Below are 19406 nucleotides of genomic sequence, written 5' to 3'. Positions count from 1 at the left end.
TTCGGGATGATGTCCGTTTTGTCTTTTAGTTGTATTTTTGAATTTGTTGTGGGAGGCAGCAGTTTCCGGTGTTTACCTATGCCGCCATCTTGGTTTCTCTTCTTTAATAATTTTTACTTTTTTTTGAAATTTTTTGAAATTTCTTTGTGGCCTATTAAAGTGTCAATTGTTATCAGTACTCTCTGAGCACATTTTTAAAAGGTTACATTCTTTGTTTCATGTTGTAGAGTTAAATGGATTGATCAGGCAGGTTTACATTATTAAATAACTATTTTATTAAGATCTTGTTTTTTTTTTTTTTTTTTTTTTTTTTTTTTTGTCTATTTGCTGGGGTTATGAGCTGAGAGAGATGAATAGAAGACGAATACAATTGATATGTGTTTTTTTTTCAGTCTTTTAGAATCACTTTATTTTAGTTGAGTCTCTTGTATATTATTGAATTGAGTTTTACTTTGAGATCCATTCTGAAAATGTTTCTTATAAGTTAGACTATTTATTACATTGTTTTACTAAGACAGATAAGAATTGAGTTCTGTTATATTATTTGTCTTTTCAACTTAATTTTTTTAAGTCTTTGATCTGTTTGTATTGTCTTACTTATTATCTTACATGTAGGTTTATATGTTTTCTGATTTTAGGATGGTTTTTGTATATTTGTTTGAGTAGTTACTTTCATGATTATATGTTTGTTTAGTAAAGATTTATACAGTCTTACTGTTTGCCACCATGAGTATGATGATAAAGTAGCCTACGTTCCCTCCCCTTTTTTCTCTCTTCTCACCCATCTGATTTTAATTAATAATGTTATCTTCCTTAATATATTTCTTACTCTTTTTTTTGTTTTGTTAATCCTTACCTGAGGATATGTTTTTCATTGATTTTTAGAAAGAGTGGAAAGGAGGGGCAGAGACAGAGAGAGATAGAGAAACATCAATGTGAGAGAGACACATCGGTTGGTTGCCTCCTGCAGGTGCCCTGACCTGGGGTGTCGATCAAGCCTGCAACCAAGGTACATGCCCTTGACTGGAATAGAACCTGAGGCTCTTCAGTCCACCGGCCAATGCTCTAACCACTGGGAAAACAGCTAGGGCTATTTTTTTACTCTTAAATGTGCTTATACTTGTATTATTTGTTAGCTTTGAATGATACTGAACTTTACAGCATTACAAGTAGGCACGGCAGACTTACTATCTTCCCATCTCTTTCATTTTCCTTCTCTTTGTTTTATTTCTATGTTGATTACATATCCTGATAGGAACATAACATTTACATTCTAATTTGTAACTCTCCCTCATTTGTTTTTATCTCAGTTTTAAGGTTTAAAACATTTTAGCTCTCTGCCAGTTCTCTTTCTCTGGTTTCTCCAGTTATCTGTTGTGCTGAAGTTCATCTTCTAATAATTTTCTCAAGAAGAAATATCCCTTGAGTTTTTGTATGTTCAGAATTATATATCTGTGGAATTTTTGCTTGGTCACAAAAGTCTTTAATTTTGAAGATCATCTTTTGTCCTTGATCCTCAGGTGTCTTTCTACCTTGCCTATAATCCTTGGCTTGAACCTGAGGATTATAACTTGCTCCCTTAGGGAGACTGGAGTGGTAAGATAGTAAACTGCTACTACCAGTATTATGTTTTCAAGATTCATTCATGTTGTATCCTTGATTAGAATTTCCTTCCTATTTAAGGCTGAATAATATTTCATTGTATAGTCATGCTATATTTTGTTTACCCATTCATTTATTAGTTATTGGACATTTGGGTTGTATCTATTTAGCTATTGTGAATAATGCTGCAGTGACTATTTGTGTACAAGTTTTTGTGTACATTTTATGTTTTCAATTCTCCTGGGTACATATACCTAGGGGTGGATTTCTGTGTCTTAGCAACTCAGTGTTTAATGTTTTTGTAACTGCCAAACTTTTCACAGTGGCTGCACCATTTTACATTACCAAAAGCTATGATTGAGGATTCCAATTTTTCACCACTGCTTGTTGTCTCTTTTAGCTTATAGCAATCCTAGTATGTGTGAAGTGGCATCTCATTATGGTTTTGATTTGCATTTCACTAATGGCTAATGATTTTGAGCATCTTTTCATGTGCTTAATGGTCATCTTAATTGGAGAAATGTCTTTAAATCCTTTGTCCCCCTTTTTAGTTATGTTGTCTTTTTTAGTTATGAGTTCGTTATATTTTGTACATGTCCCTTATCAGACATAATTTGCAAATATTTTCTCCCATTTTATGAGTTATCTGTTACTTTCTTGGTATCAATTACAAGTTTTAAAATTTGATTTAATCCATCTTTACAATTTTTAAAGGTTTTAACTTTCAATTGTGTTCTTCCTTCATTAAAGAAATAGTGGTTAGCCGTGGCTGGTGTGGTTCAGTTGGTTGGAGTGTCGTTCTGTGCAATGATGGGCTGTGAGTTCAATTTCTGGTCAGGGCACATACCTAGATTTCAGGTTTGATTCCCACTTGGGGCATGTACGTGAGGCAATAGATCAATGTTTCTTTCTCACATCAGTGTCTGTCTATCTGTCGGTCTCTTTCTCTCTTTCCCTCCCTCTTCCCTCAATCCCTCCCTCCTGTCCCTCTCCCCCTTCCTCCTTCCCTAGAATTAAAAAAAAAAAAAGTGGTTAAAATAATCTCAAAAGGCTGGCATTTTATTTCTTAGCCTATTAATTTGAAGGACTCCACAGAAGTGAAATCTAGAATTTCCCTTAATTGGATATTATTTTATAGTTAATTTATACACAAACACAATTGAAATTTCACAGAAGTGTTTATATCATAAATGTATAAAGATTAGAACCACTCCTAGCACCTCAGAACGCTCCCTCACCTAAATGAACTTCTGAGTATAAAGTCAATCAGAATCAGAGAAAGTACCTAAGAATCTCTTAGTTCCTTGTTTTAAATATAGGTGAACCTGGTTATTGGTTTAGTTACTTTGAAGCCATATAGATTTAACCAGATTTTAGCAGATGGATGTTCAGACTTTCTTTAGATTAATATAAACAGAATACTCTTCAGAGGTGGAATGCTTCCCTTGATTCTTAAACAACTTTTCCTGATCCAGCTTTTTTAAGGAGAGTTTGCTGGAGTTTTTTGTTTGTTTGTTTGTTTGTTTTTAAGATAAAACGATAAAACACAAGTCAAATTTATTAGAGTTGTCCACAGTCAGCAATGGTGATCTTCTTGCTGGTCTTGCCATTCCTGGACCCAAGCGCTCCATGGCTGTCACAATATCCATGCCTTCTGTCACCTGGCCGAAGACCACATGCTTGCCATCCAACCACTCAGACTTGGCAGTGCAGATGAAAAACTGGGAGCCGTTTGTGTTAGGTCCAGCATTTGCCAAGGACAAGATGCCAGGACCTGTATGTTTCAGGATGAAGTTCTCATCCTCAAATTTCTCCCCATAGAATTCAGCGGTTCTCAACCTGTGGGTCGCCAACCTGTGGGTCGTGACCCCTTTGGGGGTCGAACGACCCTTTCACAGGGGTCGCCTAAGACCATCGGAAAACAAATATATAATTACATATTGTTTTTGTGATTAATCACCATGCTTTAATTATGTTCAATTTGTAACAATGAAAATACATCCTGCATATCAGATATTTACATTACGATTCATAACAGTAGCAAAATTACAGTTATGAAGTAGCAACGAAAATAATTTTATGGTTGGGGGTCACCACAACATGAGGAACTGTATTAAAGGGTTGCGGCATTAGGAAGGTTGAGAACCGCTGCCATAGATGGACTTGCCGCCTGTGCCATTATGGCGTGTGAAGTCACCACCCTGGCACATAAATCCCGGGATAATTCTGTGAAAGCAGGAACCTTTATAACTAAATCCTTTCTCCCCAGTGCTCAGAGCACAGAAGTTTTCTGCTGTCTTTGGAACTTTGTCTGCAAACAGCTGGAAGGAGACTCGGCCCAAGGGCTCACCGTTGTGGCGATGTCGAAGAACACAGTGGGGTTCACGATAGTTGGTCATGGGCGGCAGCGTCTGCAAAGCCATTTTGCTGGAGTTTTTATGAGAGACATTCTAATTGAACCACCTCCCCTTCCTCTTGCTCAGTTCGGAAATATGAAAAAACTGAGTTTGTGGGAAATCTATTAGTATGTTATGTCACTTGATGGCGCTGTTGCTCTGGGAACATCAACATTCTGGAAAAAGTCTCAGAATTTAGATGTTGATTTCAGAGTAAATGACCCCAGTCTTTTGTATGTTATATTTTATGTTTTTTGAATCATCAATTGTTTTAGTGTTTTCTGATTGACTGGTAACAGTGTTGTCTCTTATTTTTTTCCAGACATTTTGAACACATAAAATTCATAATTTTCAACAGTTAAATTCTTTAGATTGTATTGATTTGATTTCTCTCTTTTTTTTTTTTTAGAGAGAGAAAAAGGGAGAGAGAGGGAGAGAGAAATATCGATGTGAAATTAAGACTGGATAAGCTGCTTCCTGCATGCCCCCTATTGAAGATAGAGCTTGAAAGCCAGGCATATGCCCTGACTGGGAATCAAACCGGCAAACTTTTATTGCACACACAGTGCTCAACCTACTGAGCAACACCCAGCCAGGGAAATTCTTTAGATTTTTAAAAAGAAAAAAAGAGGGAAATTTCTTTTAGAAAACTGTTTATGAGATAAAAACCTTTAAGAATGCCTTTTCCCCTCTCAGTAACGTGTGTGTTTGCTTCTACATTCTTGTTATTACTTGTACTATTACTTGACTGGATGTTTACTAACTTGATGATCATTAACTGCTAGGAGGATAGTTAAATGTATGATTCAGGAGACCTTGAAAGTATAAGTAAGGTTTTATTATTGTATAAGGAAAAACATTCTTTTAAAAGATTCACTCATTAACTCTTGTTAAAAGTAATTATCAGTCTCTTAGAAGATTATAAAATTCAATTTTCAAAGAAAGGATGTAAGGTTACTTTCTAATTGACTTTCAGAAAAGTCAAATGATATATCTAGCTTAAATTTTAACAGAAATTTGCTCTTTAAGTTGATTAAAATGTTCTATTTATGTTTAAATAACTTTAATGTGCTCGATACAGAATTTGGCACTCCATTTTCTTTCAGGCTCATTTGTAGAAAAGACAGAAAAGCACACTTGTGCAGGACTAACATTAACAAAATATTTATGGTATTAGGGATTTTATTTTGTGAAGTAATGAATGAAGAATCATAAAAGTTGAAGATTTAAATAGGGCAGGATGACATTTAGTTTCAACTATCTATTACAACTATCTTTTACAAAGTGTAATGGAAAAAGAGGGATATTAGGAACTTGTTAGTTTGAGAACTTGTTGAGTTTAATAGGGGTTAGAGGATTCTGAGAGAATGGAACTTCCATGTAGCCAATTCCAATAGAAATAAAACCCAGGATTACTAACTAGCTGGAAAGGCTTAAAAGAATTCAGATCTTCTAGGGAATCTTTAAACTATGTTTTAAACCCCTTCTGAAGCTGAAACCACTTACCTGTGTTGTTAGGGAGCCTGAAGGGATAGCACAGACGGCTTTACTTTAAAATAAATAGCTATACCTACCTTTCTTTGGGGGCTGGGAAAAAACTTTGAAGTTGATTCAGCTAATTGGAAAAAGAAAAAAATGAAGCAAAGCGTAAGTGTCTTATCCAGGAAAAGAAGAAAAAGGAAATGACCTAGGTAAAAAAAATTTTGATGCTAAGTTATAATCTGAAATTTTATTGAAAAATACATTGAAAAGACAACCACGATTAAAATTAATTTTAAAATTTAAAAACTTGAGCTAGTTCTTCAAAAAATCTAAATAGAGAAGCATTTAGAAAGCATAAAAGAAAAGAACATTAAAAAGTTTATGAAATGAGCCAGATGATATGCTGGAGATATTTAAAAACTACTTGAAAATCTTAGTGAAACATAATTGTTTGGAATAAATACACATTTTTAGAATAATCCAAGACAAAATAGACGAGTCATCATGGGGAAAAATGTACAAAATTATCTGTTAATTTTGTCTTGAATAGATTAAGACTAGATAGCTTTATTGATTTGTTTTTTAGCCTTTATGAACAAGTAATTTTTCTGCTATATTGTTCATTCCAGAGCATGAAAAAGAAAACATGTCATATTATAATAGGAAGAAACAGGCAAAATTTATAACAAAAAAAGAGCCAGGAAGTTAAAGGTATTGACCAACCTCAGTTTTGAATTTTGTTATAAAAATCCTAAGTAAACCACTAACATCATATTTAATAGTATATTAAAAATAAAAATCTAGCCCTGACCCGGTGGCTTAGTTGGTGGGATCATCATCTGTACACCAACAGGTTGCAGTTTCAATTCCAGGTCAGGGCACATACTAGCTTGTGGGTTTGATCCTGGATCAAGTGCGTACGGGAGGCAGTCAATGTTTCTCTCACATCAATTTTTTCTCCTTTCTCTCTAAAACCAATGAAAACATATCCTCACATGAGGATTAAAGTAAATAAGTATATATATAAATCTAGAATGATTAAAGAGGATTGACCTTAGGAATGAAAAGATGTTTAAATAGGAAACCTATTAATATATATAATATCAGTAGTGAGAACTGTATGACTATTTTATTAAAAAAATTTTTTTGTATTGATTTTGAGAGAGAAACATCAGTTTGTTGTTGCACTTATTTATTGATTTATTGTTTGATTCTTGTATGTGCTCTGACCAGGGATTGAACCTGCAACTTTGGCATATCAGGATGACACACACTCTAACCAACTGAGCTACTTGGTCAGGGCCTATGATTATTTCATTAATTGCATAAAAGGTATTTGATAAATGAGCTTCTATTTGATAATATATGAAACTTGATCAAGTTTAATATTCTTATAAAAATAGGATGATGTTTTATAATGTAGTGAAGAATAGACTAAAGTTAACAATATACTTAATTGTGAGATACCAGAGACATTCATTTGTCTAACAAGTGTCTATTAAGCACCTACTATGATCTAGGCCAGTGGTGGCGAACCTATGACATGCGTGTCAGAGGTGACACGCGAACTCATTTTTTTGGTTGATTTTTCTTTGTTAAATGGCATTTAAATATATAAAATAAATATCAAAAATATAAGTCTTTGTTTTACTATGGTTGCAAATATCAAAAAATTTCTGTGTGTGACATAGCACCAGAGTTAAGTTAGGGGTTTTCAAAATGCTGACACGCCGAGCTCAAAAGGTTTGCCATCACTGATCTAGGCACTGTTTTGAGAGCTGATAAACTGTCTCCCATGGAGCTTACATTCTAATGGGGAAGGGTGACAAACAAGATAACAATAAACATAACAAGTAAGTAAATTATATAATACTACAGGCCCTGTGTGCCAGTGGGGTCCCTTGACCTGGCCTGTGCCCTCTCGCAATCTGGGACCCCTCAGGGGATGTTGGAGGCCCAGTGTATGGGTTCGGCCGGATCCCCGCAGGCCAGGCTGAGGGACCCCACCGGTATATGAATCCGAGTACTGGGCCTCTAGTATGTATATAAGATCTTTGGTTAATCTCTTCCCGTCCCCTCTCCCCCCCTTTCCCTCTGAGATTCATCAGTCTGTTCCATGTTTCCATGCCTGTGTGTTGAACGTCTGTCCCCAGTGGTCAGTGCGTGTCATAGGTACTGTTCGAAGGGTCGCTTAGGCTTTTATATATATAGATGTTAGAAGGTGATAAATTTTATTTTTAAAAAACAGTGCAGGGTACGGGGATTGGGTTGGGTGGATTTGCAGTTTCAAGGGAGCATTCAATGAGGAGGTGTTATTAGGGCTGACTTGCTTCCTAGGGGAGTAAGCAGCACGAACAGATATTTGGGGAATTACAGCTGTACTGCAGCAAACTGAGAACAGCCAGTGTGAAGGCTCCGAGGTAAGGGCTTGCCTGCTGTGTTGAGAATTAGTGAGGGGCTGGTGAGAGCAGTGAGCAGGAGACAATAGTAGATGAAGTCAGATCAGTTTATGAGATCACAGAAGTACTATTTGAGAGATTTAGAATCTAAGTCTCCTAACTCCTGGTGCATTGCTCTTTGTTATCCCATGACTTTAAGTCATTTTAATTTTTCTTACCTGTAGTTGTGGCAGTTGGAAGCAATGAACCTAAGCATACATTAAAGTCCTATATTTGTATTTGGCAATTGATTATGTGAAAAAGAAAAAAAGTAAAACCTAATATTCTAACAGATAGAATATGTTAAAATATGGTATTCTCACTAAAGTTTGAAAATTTAGAAAGTAAATTTGGTATTAGTATGATTCTCTTTATTCAAGAAAAGTAAATGTTTGCCTCAGGCTCTTTTTTTTTTTGCAGCAGTAGACATTCAGAAAATGATTACATACTTATGAGAGTATCTTATAGTAATATCTCATTCTGTAATATCAAGGAGTAATGTGACCCACATGTGTGCATTTTGTGTGACAAGAGCAATGTGCTAGGAGTTAGGAGACTTGGGTTATAAATCTCTCAAATAGTACTTATGTGACCTCATAAATTGATAAAACTTTTAAAATAATTTTTAGAAAACATTTTAAATAGAATTCACCATTAAATGTTTTGATTCAGCCCTAACCGGTTTGGCTCACTGGATAGAGCATCAGCCTGCGGACTCAAGGATCCCAGGTTTGATTCCGGTCAAGGGCATGTACCTTGGTTGTGGGCACATCTCCAGTAGGGAGTGTGCAGGAGGCAGCTGATAGATGTTTCTCTGTCATCGATGTTTCTAACTCTCTATCCCTCTCCCTTCCCTCTGTAAAAAATGAATAAAATATATTTAAAAAAATGTTTTGATTCAGATTTTTACATAATGGATTGTATTTTTCATTGTTTCTTATGATGTATTTAAAAAGCTTATTGAGTTACCTACTACAAAGTCACCATGTTGTTTACTTCTTTCAACACCTGTTCCCTTCTGAAATAGTAATTAATAATGTCCACCTCATAGAATGAACAAGTTAAATAATGTATGTTAGATGCCTAAGACAGGACCTGGCAGATTAGTAAGAATTAAATAAATGTTAATTTTTAAAATAAATTATAATGGTAAAAGAAATATAAAGTTTTTGAGGCTTTTAGGCATTAATTTGAGCACTTTCCTTTTCTTGATCCCATCTCCCCCCCAAAATTTTTAACTGTTCCTCCCCACAGAAATCTTTAGTAAAAGGCAAAAGAGCTTTGCGATATGAAGAGAAACCAGAGTATTCACCTTTCAAATTTTATCTGCAGTCTTTCTTCCTTCACTATGTCCCTTCTTCCAGCTAAGGCTTCATCTGTCCATGCTGGGAGTTTTCGAGATCTAATTCTGAGCCTTTCATGTTATTCAGACTTTTCTCTGATGATCAAACCATTTTCATGTAGTATTCTATAGTGATAGATTCCAAGATAATTACAACATAGGATTATTTGTTTGTGGTCTAAGTGGCTTTAGGCTGTTGTCCTTTTGGGGCTCTTTCGTTGAATTTTTATAGTTTTTAGCTTCCTTCACTGTCAGCTCCCATTACTTGCTGTCAGTGCAGCTGTTTGTTTATCTAATTATTTATTTATTTACTAGAGGCCCAGTACATGAATTCATGCACCAGTGGGGGCCCTCGGCCTGGCCTGCAGAATTGGGCTGAAACCGGCTCTCTGACATCCCCCAAGGAGTCCCGGATTGTTAGAGGGCACAGGCCAGGCTGAAGGACTCCACCGGTGCATGATTAGAGCTGGGGAGAGACGTGGGAGGTTGGCCAGCCAGGGAGGGACCATGGGAGGAGGGCTCCAGGGTGTGTCCAGCTTGTTTTGCTCAGTCCCAATCGGCCAGACCCCAACAGCAAGCTAACCTACTGGTTGGTGCCTCTGCCCCCTGGTGGTCAGTACATGTCATAGCGAGCGGTTGAGCATCCTTAGCATATCATTAGCATATTACACTTTGATTGGTTGAACGGCCGAACGGACACTTAGCATATTAGGCCTTTATTATATAGGATTAGTTTCTCGCTGCTTCTCATTTTCAGTGTCTAATCTGGTGAATGTTGATTCATTGGAAAATCAAGTTTTATAAAATAATGTCTATGGCAGGAATGAAAAGTAAATTTTAGCTCATGTGTTGATTTTGATTGGTAGTAGTTGCCTGGAATGTTGTGTTAAGCAGGATTCTGGAGCTGCATCCAAGTTTGATGAGAAAGTGCTCTGATAATAAAATGGGGTGGCAGCACTGGTAATCACATATTTGCCATTTATTGTCTAAAGTAAGAGTAAATAGGCACTGCATGAGAATCTGAGAGGGTTCTATAGGGATTAAAATACGTAAGTTAGTATGTGGGTTGTGATATGATTTTGACCCTTAGATGCCTTTTGGATTATTGGTTACCCTTTTACTTTAGACATTGAGGTTTCCAAATTACTTATCAATGGATAAGTAAAGAAAATGGTTTAAAAGGATTCTGCTTTGCACTATTTAAGTTAACTTTGTTTACTTAGTAATTATGTGATTAAAAATTTAGCCTAAGTATTTTATTCACTTGATATTTTATCAAAATTGCATACTAAGTAAAATTGCAAATATGTGATTAAAGCACTGGGTGGAAAATACCATATTGTTAATAAGCTTTCACAAAGCAAATTGAATTTCTGTGTACTTCATTATGATGGCAATAAAAAAGAATGTCTGTATGATTATTAGTTTTTTAACCATTAATTTGTGAATATATCTGCGGAAGTTTAAATTTTTTAATGAATTATTTCTTCTGTCTTTCTTTTTACACATATCACATATAACTTTTGCAGGTTGGATTTGCTACCATTTTATGCAAGATTGGTTGCTACATTGCATCCCTGCATGTCTGATGTAGCAGAGGATCTTTGTTCCATGCTGAGGGGGGATTTCAGATTTCATGTATGTATTTAAGCATTTATTTTATAATTTACATAGATACATATACTTAAAAGTTGAGTGAGGATTCTTTAGTTTAAGAATATGATTTATTATTGGTAAGCATATTTTTGAAATCTGATAGTGGCCTAACAATTCAGAATCTAAGTCTAAATTTTTAAAATATAAACTTACTCAACAAAGCCTGAAATGATTAAGTGATATTACAATTTGGGGTTTAGCTGCTGCTGCTGTCTTATTTCTCCATTATAGGTACTGCCCTTTTTGATTTTGTAAAGTAAAGAGAGAGCCAACAGGCCTCATTGGTGTTCCCAGAAGAAACATTGGATTGGCCATTACCAGTCAGGGCACAGTGCCTATACGATGCCTGTTTAGGTATTGGGGGTTCAAATATTTGGGGCATATGAGGTTCCACAGAGGATGTGATTTCAGTGAATGCTGTTGTAGCCCATGTTTTTATTGATTCTTGCCTTAAGAATCTTTACCTTGGTGAATTCTTTAAAAAGTACCCTGGTAAAGTACTAGGGACCTGTTAGCAGACACCTTCCTTCCCTTTCTGGTCCCAGGAATCTTAATAGACTGCCAGTTAGTGGTTCTTCAAAACCAATATTACCTAGTCATCTTGTGGAGGTGATATAGTTACAAATATAGTCCTGAAAAGAGTAAAATGATATATTAGGGGTGACAAAGTGAGCATTGGTAGGCTTTGAAAAGACGTGAAATTCAAGTGTTTATGTTGTTAGCCAATGGAAAAATTGTGTTTACAAAATTTAGCTTTATAGTGAGTTACTTGGAATGTAAATAAATGTTTGCTATGCGCAGTATGCACTTTTTATTGCACTTGCTTTACACAATTCACTATTGCTGAGCACTTAGAGAACAATTCCCGAGGTCAGGAATCTCACCTGTAGTTGGGGAGGTTAAGCAGATAGTAAGATTAAGCACTCACAGAATTAAGAGAGAAATAAAAATGTAAACCCTAAATATATTCGATATTATAAGGAATTACATGTTTAATTGCCAAATGACTTCTTTGAGAGTCATTGCCTTGAGTTCATAGGAAGGAATAAGTGTCAGTGATGGGCTTCTTGTTCTAGGTGTTAATCTGTTAATATGATATTTGTAGTTAAGATTTTTCTGGGCCGCTTCTGGTAAAGTATATTTGAGATTTTCATAGTATTAAGTAATGGCACGTTTCTATGTTTAAAGAAGTTTGGAAGCACTGATATCAAGAAAGTAAAATGATTTTATTTTTGTTTTATTATAAGAAGTCTGAAAGCTTTGGTAGGGTAATGTGCATTGTGACCCTTCTGGAGGGGGTTAAATAGGTAGTCACTCAGAGAACACACTTTGATAAATGCTGCTAGTTCAGGGACAGATGCATCAAAATTCATGATATTCTTGTTGACATATTTAATCTCATCATACAAATATGAAACTTTTATTAGCAGATAGTAAGATTGTATTTTATTGAGTTATATGCATACACCCTTAACCAAATTCAAAATTAAAATGCAAGTTGCTACACCAAGCATAATTAGTGCTTTTGGTGAGAAACTTAAAATTAAGAAAATTCTATTCATGTATGCTTTCCCTCTCACCTTTAAAAATTGGGAAGAGAGTTTAAGGAACTGGCATTTTTTTGTTACTAGAAGAATATCAGTGTTAGGAATATACTTTGGTAACCACTGCTCTTGGGGGTGAAGGGAGGAGAGAAGAAACACCTACTTTTTCCAAGATCTGTTTGTTCCCTACCCCCAAATCTGCACACTTTGCCAGTGACTTTTTATTAGGCTATAAATATGCTTAACACAAATATCCTTAAATGAAAATAAAATAATAGCAACAAGTAAACTTATCTCAAACAATCCCCTCCCCCCATTCTCTTTCATTTCCTTCTTGTTCAAGTTTTTTAAAGTATACTTGTCTCTTCTACTACTGACATTTATCCTTTGTTCTATCATAGCACCCTGGCAGAGACCACCAGTGTCTTCCTAATTGCCTTATGTTAGTCAGTATCTCTGCAAATTCTAAACTGCTGGACTCTTCGCTTTTTAGGAAACTGTCATTCTGGCTCTACCACATGCTAGTGTTGTAACTTTGGCCAAGTTACTTAAGTGTTTGAAACCTCAGTTTCCTTGCCTATTAAATGGGGATAATAGTTGTATCTTTTAAAACAATTGTTTTTTATGGATTAAATGAGATAATGCATATAAAGTTGATCCCACAGTGCCGGGGCATAGATATCATTATAATAATAATTCTTCTCTGCCACCCCTTTCTCCTAGTTCTTACTTATGACTACCATTCTCAATGTCCTTTGCTCTTTTTTCCAGCTGAGTTTATGTGTTGGTGTTCCCCAGACTTTCTTCCTTCACCCTCCTTTTTGACGGAACACATTTTACCTGGGGTTCAGTTAACATCTATTTCCCAGCAACCTCCAATACATATCTCTTGCCAGAACCTCTCTCCTGGTGCTTAGTAAGTTCTCATGTACGTCTAGCTAAATATGTTCATAAACTCATTAATTTCTTCTAAAAAATGTCTTTATCCTTCTCTTCCTTATATCAACTTCTATATTCTCCCTGTAAATTTGTGATATATTTTATCTGATCACTAAGAGAAATACCTCTATTTTTGCCCCTCTGACATTTAGGAGCCAGTGGTCACCAAATTCTGTTGATACTATTTTGTAAAACACCCCCTCAAATTTATGGTCTCCTTTTCATACCCACTGCCACTGCTTTTCATTTTCCAGAGCTTGAAATATGAGAATAGCTTTTAAACCAGGTGTCCCCATCTCTGCCTTCTACCTAGCTCCATCATATTATCACATCTGATTTTATTTGACCTAGCTTAAGAATCTCACCTGAGAAATAAAGCTGGTTAGCAAAACTGTATGAAATACATATAGTAGTCAAAGAAATTCTAGTATTCTAGTTAAAACAACAGATTTGCTAATTTGACTAGTAGAGTAGTAAAGCTAATAGAAATGAAACCATTCACATATACTATGATCGAAATTTGGAGAATGAATTTGGCAATATGTTTCAAAATCCTGAAAGGCATCCATACATTGGACAACTCTGGGAATCTGTCCTAAAAATTCTATATACCCCCAACGCTGTATTCACATTATGAATTGTAATAGGAAAAAGAAAACAGAAAATAACATAAAAGCCAAACAATGGATTAAGAAAATGATATAGAGCCATTGAAAGTGGTATTTACCAAAAAGTTTTCATCTCATAGAGAAAGCACTTTTAGGGGGGGGAAAGCAAGCTATAAAATCTTACACATAATAAACTTACAGTTACGTTAAAATGTATTATCAGTATGTTAGCAGTGACTGTCTTTGAATAGTGAGAAATGTTTTTTCTTTTCTAATTCTCTAAATTTTTAGCAGAGTCTACTTTGATAACGAGGGGACAACTTTTACATAAATATAAACATATCAACCTCACTGATTGACATTTTTTAAAAATTTAAATTTTTTCCCATCACCATTAATCTCCCCTATACCCTATTCCACCTCCACCCCTGCAGTCACCACACTGTTGTTTGTAACTGATTGACATTTTTAAAATTAGTGTTCTCTTAGCTTTTTAAGTAAGCCTCTCGGTAAAAGAAGTTAACCACATATTCCAATATAGGCATATTTATTTATAAATTAGTATGCCTTTACAATTGTACCAAATATTTTATGTACTTTCTAAATCATATAAAAGTACACTGAAAATTATTATATAAAAACAAAAACATAAATAGAAGTTCTAATACCCCATACCCTAGTAGATCAAGAGTCTTGCCTATCCTACTTTGTAGATTAGTGGTCCACAGAATAAATGTTTTTTTAAAAGGAAAATGTACTTATAGACTTAGTGCCTACTTAGTGTTTAGCCTATAGTAGATTTTCCAAAAAATTACTTGAGTGATTACAAAAATAAAGTTTATATAAAACAAAATGAGCAAGTTATGGTGAATAGAAAGTATAATGTCTACTTAAGATGACGTTTAGGGGTGCGAGTATTCTTTCTATAGGGGAATTATGAATGATAGGCCTTGGAAATTCTTTTTATATGTTGACATATCTGAAGAGTTTTTATTAATATTGCGTATGAATTTAGTTACTCAATCTCAGTTTTAGTTGTCAATAAGCTGTAAGCACCATTTTTGCTAAAGATGATTAATTATATAAGTAAAATTTTATACGACATTGAACTAAAGTATATATAAAAATTAAACGTTAATTCATCTGTACTTACTTTTGCAGAAGTGTTTTGACATACCTTTTGATCTAAAGGAGTCAACAAATGAGACTGGAAAATACTGAATGAGGATTCAGAATGAGTTAGTCTTTTTTTATAAGTGACAGTCTTTTGAAAAGCCTTTTTTTTTCATCTGAAAATGAGGGAATGAGATCATTGATTTCTAATACTTCATTTAAAAATTCTCTAATTTTGTTATGTTAGTGAGATTGTATCTCCTTAACCTCAATAATGTTTAAGAGTAATTGTGGAAAATACACTGTTACATGTTTTGAAAGCTGTAATGCTCAGTAATACTTAAAATTGTATGATACTCCACTGCAGTTGTTAAGAGCTTGTGCATCCAGAATCGCCCAAGGAGATTTTTAAAAACATATATGTATTTCCCAGCCCTACTCCCCATAAATATCAGTGTATCACTTTTGAAATGCTTTTTTACACTTTTTTATTTCTATATTGTTCTAACTCTAAAATAAACACATGCTCAGTGTTCATGATTAGAAAATATAAACATATAAAGTAGAAAGAAGGCAGAAAAACCACATAATTTCATCACTTAAAAGCGAATCCCAGTAATATTTTAGTATATTTTCTTTACCTTTATTTCTCCGTAGTTTTTCATGGATGAATTTATATTGTATGTACAATTTTCCATTCTTTATTTCTCACGCAGAAACATTTTACAGTGTCATTTAAATCACTTCTTATACATCATTTTAAAGGTTGTATAATCTTTTGTCCTGTATATTACTTGCTTATTATCAAGTGAAGTGTAGTTATCATTACCACCACCATCATCGTCATCATCCTTATTTTTATCCTTATTTTACCAAGTGAACCAACAGGTTCAGAGGGTTTATGTGAATTGTCTAAGATCATATTCCCTCAAAAAATAGCATAGAGTGACCATAAAGGCTGAGATGTTCTGACCATAGATATTTTGTTCTTTCATTTCTGCAATATATGCATAAACATTAAGCATTTTTATTTATTTGTTTACTCAGTAAACATTTAATGTCCATGTATTAGTGATAAAAATATACAAATATAGATAAAATTAATAGTAGCTAATAGTTATTGGATTCTTCTTGGTCTTTGTAAGTACTTTTGCATGTGCTGTACATGTACCAATTCACTTAAGACTCACAACACCCCTATTAGGCATGTTATTTTTATTATTTCCATTACACAAATGAGGACATTGAGGCATAGAATTTAAATAACAGCTAGTAAATTATGGAACTTGGATTTAAACCCAGCAAATCTTGCTCAGGATCCACATTTGTAATCTATCCTAGGAGTTCACAAAGTAAGAAAAATTAATAATTTGATCGGATGTATTTGTGAAAGGGTCTTTATGAAGGCTGTACTCTTTTCTAAATTGCAAGGCTAAAACAGTCAATTTTATTCAATATAATTTTGTTTAATATTAGAAACTAGAAACCAAATTAGGTTTGGTTCTCTGATGAAAATGTAATTCTGAGGTTAAATCCAATTACATTTATCTTGAGGTGTCTGTTCACACTGTATTGCTGTAATAGGATTTTGTCATATTCAGTATTTCTTCAAATGTGTGCCTAAGTAGGAGGTTATATTTGCAAAGGACTTGAACTTTAATATATGGCTGTGACTGCTGATAAAAGAGAATAGTTATTATATTGGAAATGTCATTATAATGGATTTATAATAAAAAATGCAATATATAGTTTGTCACTATAATATAGTAACTGAGCCTTAATAATATTTTTGCTTAAATGAGCTTTTGGTGTTCATTATTTATAAAGCAGCATCTCCTAAAGTGTGTTCCTTATGATATTAATATAATGGAATCTTAACTAGTCATTGTTAACATTTCAAAAGGGGTATTTATGTTGCCAAATAAATTTGAGAAACATTTAATTAAGTTAAACAGATTTCTTATTTTGTGATCCTTTTAGCCTTATAAAATGCATTATTTGCCTATGGAACTGTTTTTGGAAAGCACATCCTGGCATTGGTGTTATACAGAGCTTATTTTGCCTTAATGTAAAACAATTTGAATATAGCAGGAAATTATACCAAATTTATTTAAAATATTTAGAATGAGTTCAGTCTCATTAAAATAACAGTTCTTACCAGAGATTTCAAAGTGTTAATTAACTAAGCAGTATCTCTTTTAATTTGTAGGTACGAAAAAAGGACCAGATCAATATTGAAACAAAGAACAAAACTGTTCGTTTTATCGGAGAACTAACTAAATTTAAGATGTTCACAAAAAATGATACACTGCATTGTTTAAAGGTTAGTGCTGAATTATTTTTAATAGACAAATTTAAAGTTTTGTTTTTTTAAAAATATATTTTATTGATTTTTTACAGAGAGGAAGGGAGAGAGAGAGAGAGTTAGAAACATCGATGAGAGAGAAACATCGATCAGCTGCCTCCTGCACATCTCCTATTGGGGATGTGCCCACAACCAAGGTACATGCCCTTGACCGGCATCGAACCTGGGACCTTTCAGTCCGCAGGCCGACGCTCTATCCACTGAGCCAAACCGGTTTCGGCCAAATTTAATGTTTTTGTTACAGATGCTAGAAAAAGTGAAATAATTAAGAAATATTTGATTTATACAAAGGAAGGCAAGAAGGGGGTAAAAAGGAACATTAAACAGGTGAGCAAAATAGAAAACAAATAATAGCCCGGCCGGTTTGGCTCAGTGGTTGACCTAAGAACCAGGAGGTCACTGTTCGACTCCTGGTCAGGGCACATGTCCTGGTTGCGGGCTCGATTTCCAGTGTGGGGCGTTCAGGTGGCAGCTGATCAGTGATTCTCTCGCATCATATCTCTCCCTCTCCCTTCCTGTCTGAAATCAATAAAAATATATATATATTTAAAAAGGCATTTGCTTAAAAAAAACAACACACCACCACCACTATATGCTACCTATAAGAAACATACTCTTAATTACAAGGTTGGGCAAAAGTAGGTTTACAGTTAGAATATGAGAAAGAGCGTTTTTCTTTGTATTATTTATTAATTATTGTATTATTTATTTGTATAACTATAAAACTATTTTGCCCACCCCTTTATAAAAATCAGAAAGACTAAAGTAGAAAGATGGGGGAAATATACCATGGAAGCACTTTTTAAAAAGACACCTGGTTTCATTATTATCAGACAAAGTAGACTTTAAGGGATGAAGCTGTATTAGAAATAAAGAAGGTTAGTTGGCCCTGGCCTGTGTGGCTCAGTTAGCTGAGTGTTGTCCCATGTACCAAAAGGTCACTAGTTTGATTTCCCATCATGCACATGCTCAGTTGTGGGCTCGATCCCCAGTAGGGGCGAGCAGGAAGCAGCCAATTACATCAGTGTTTCTCTCTTACCCCCCCCCCTTCTGCTCTAAAATCAATAAAAACATATTTTTAAAAAAACTAATAAAGAAGGTTAGTTGATAGTGATGAAGAGGTCATTTTAACACGAAATTGTTACTTCCTGAATCAGTATACATCTAATAATGTAGCTTCAAAGTATATAAAGAAACAATTGACAAAAGAAATCCAATCTAATAAAAGACAAACATGCAAATTGACCGTACCTTCGCTATGCCTTAAGCCACGCCCACCAGCCAATCAGAGTGACTATATGCAAATTAACCCAGCCAAGATGGCGGCCAGCAGCCAAGGAGCTGGAGCGAGCAGGAGGCTTGGTTGCTCCAGTGATGGGGGAAGCCAAGCTTCCCACGGCCGGCTCTGAGCTCCACTGAAGGTAACAAAGTTTCAATTATAGAAGATAAATAAACCCCAGATACCTGCTTTCAGCCGGCCGTGGCCATGGAGCTGGAGCGAGCAGGAGGCTTGGCGGAGGGCTCTGAGCTCCACTGAAGGCAACAAAGTTTCAATTATAGAAGGTAAATAAATCCCAGAATAAAGAAAAACAGGAGAGGCTGGGAGCTTCCATCACCAGAGGGCTTGGCCAGCCTGAAAACAGACCTCAGCCCCTCACCCAGGCTGGCCAGGCACCCCAGTGGGGACCCCCACCCTGAAACGGGTGTGACCAGCTGCAGACAGCCATCAGCCCCTCACCCAGGCTGGCCAGGCACCCCAGTGGGGACCCCCAACCTGAAGGGGGTGTGACCAGCCTGCAAACACCCATCAGCCCCTCACCCAGGCTGGCCAGGCACCCCAGTGGGGACCCCCAACCTGAAGGGGGTGTGACCAGCCTGCAAACACCCATCAGCCCCTCACCCAGGCTGGCCAGGCACCCCA

General features: G+C 35.4%; 1 protein-coding gene across 6 annotated transcripts in view; it reads left to right on the top strand.

The window, feature by feature from the left end:
- Nucleotides 1–19406, top strand: part of UPF2 (UPF2 regulator of nonsense transcripts homolog (yeast)) — a 128726-nt gene that overhangs the window by 64808 nt on the left and 44512 nt on the right. For all 6 annotated transcript variants that reach the window (XM_005876567.2, XM_014547975.1, XM_005876566.2 and 3 more), the window contains exons 9-10: nt 10790–10898; nt 17330–17443. In XM_005876567.2, the coding sequence (XP_005876629.1) occupies nt 10790–10898; nt 17330–17443 (223 nt within the window). The remainder of the gene's footprint in view (nt 1–10789; nt 10899–17329; nt 17444–19406) is intronic.

The sequence above is a fragment of the Myotis brandtii genome, unplaced genomic scaffold (assembly GCF_000412655.1).
Source record: "Myotis brandtii unplaced genomic scaffold, ASM41265v1 scaffold49, whole genome shotgun sequence".
Lineage (NCBI taxonomy): Eukaryota > Metazoa > Chordata > Mammalia > Chiroptera > Vespertilionidae > Myotis > Myotis brandtii.
This window is presented reverse-complemented; position numbering and strand designations above follow the sequence as displayed.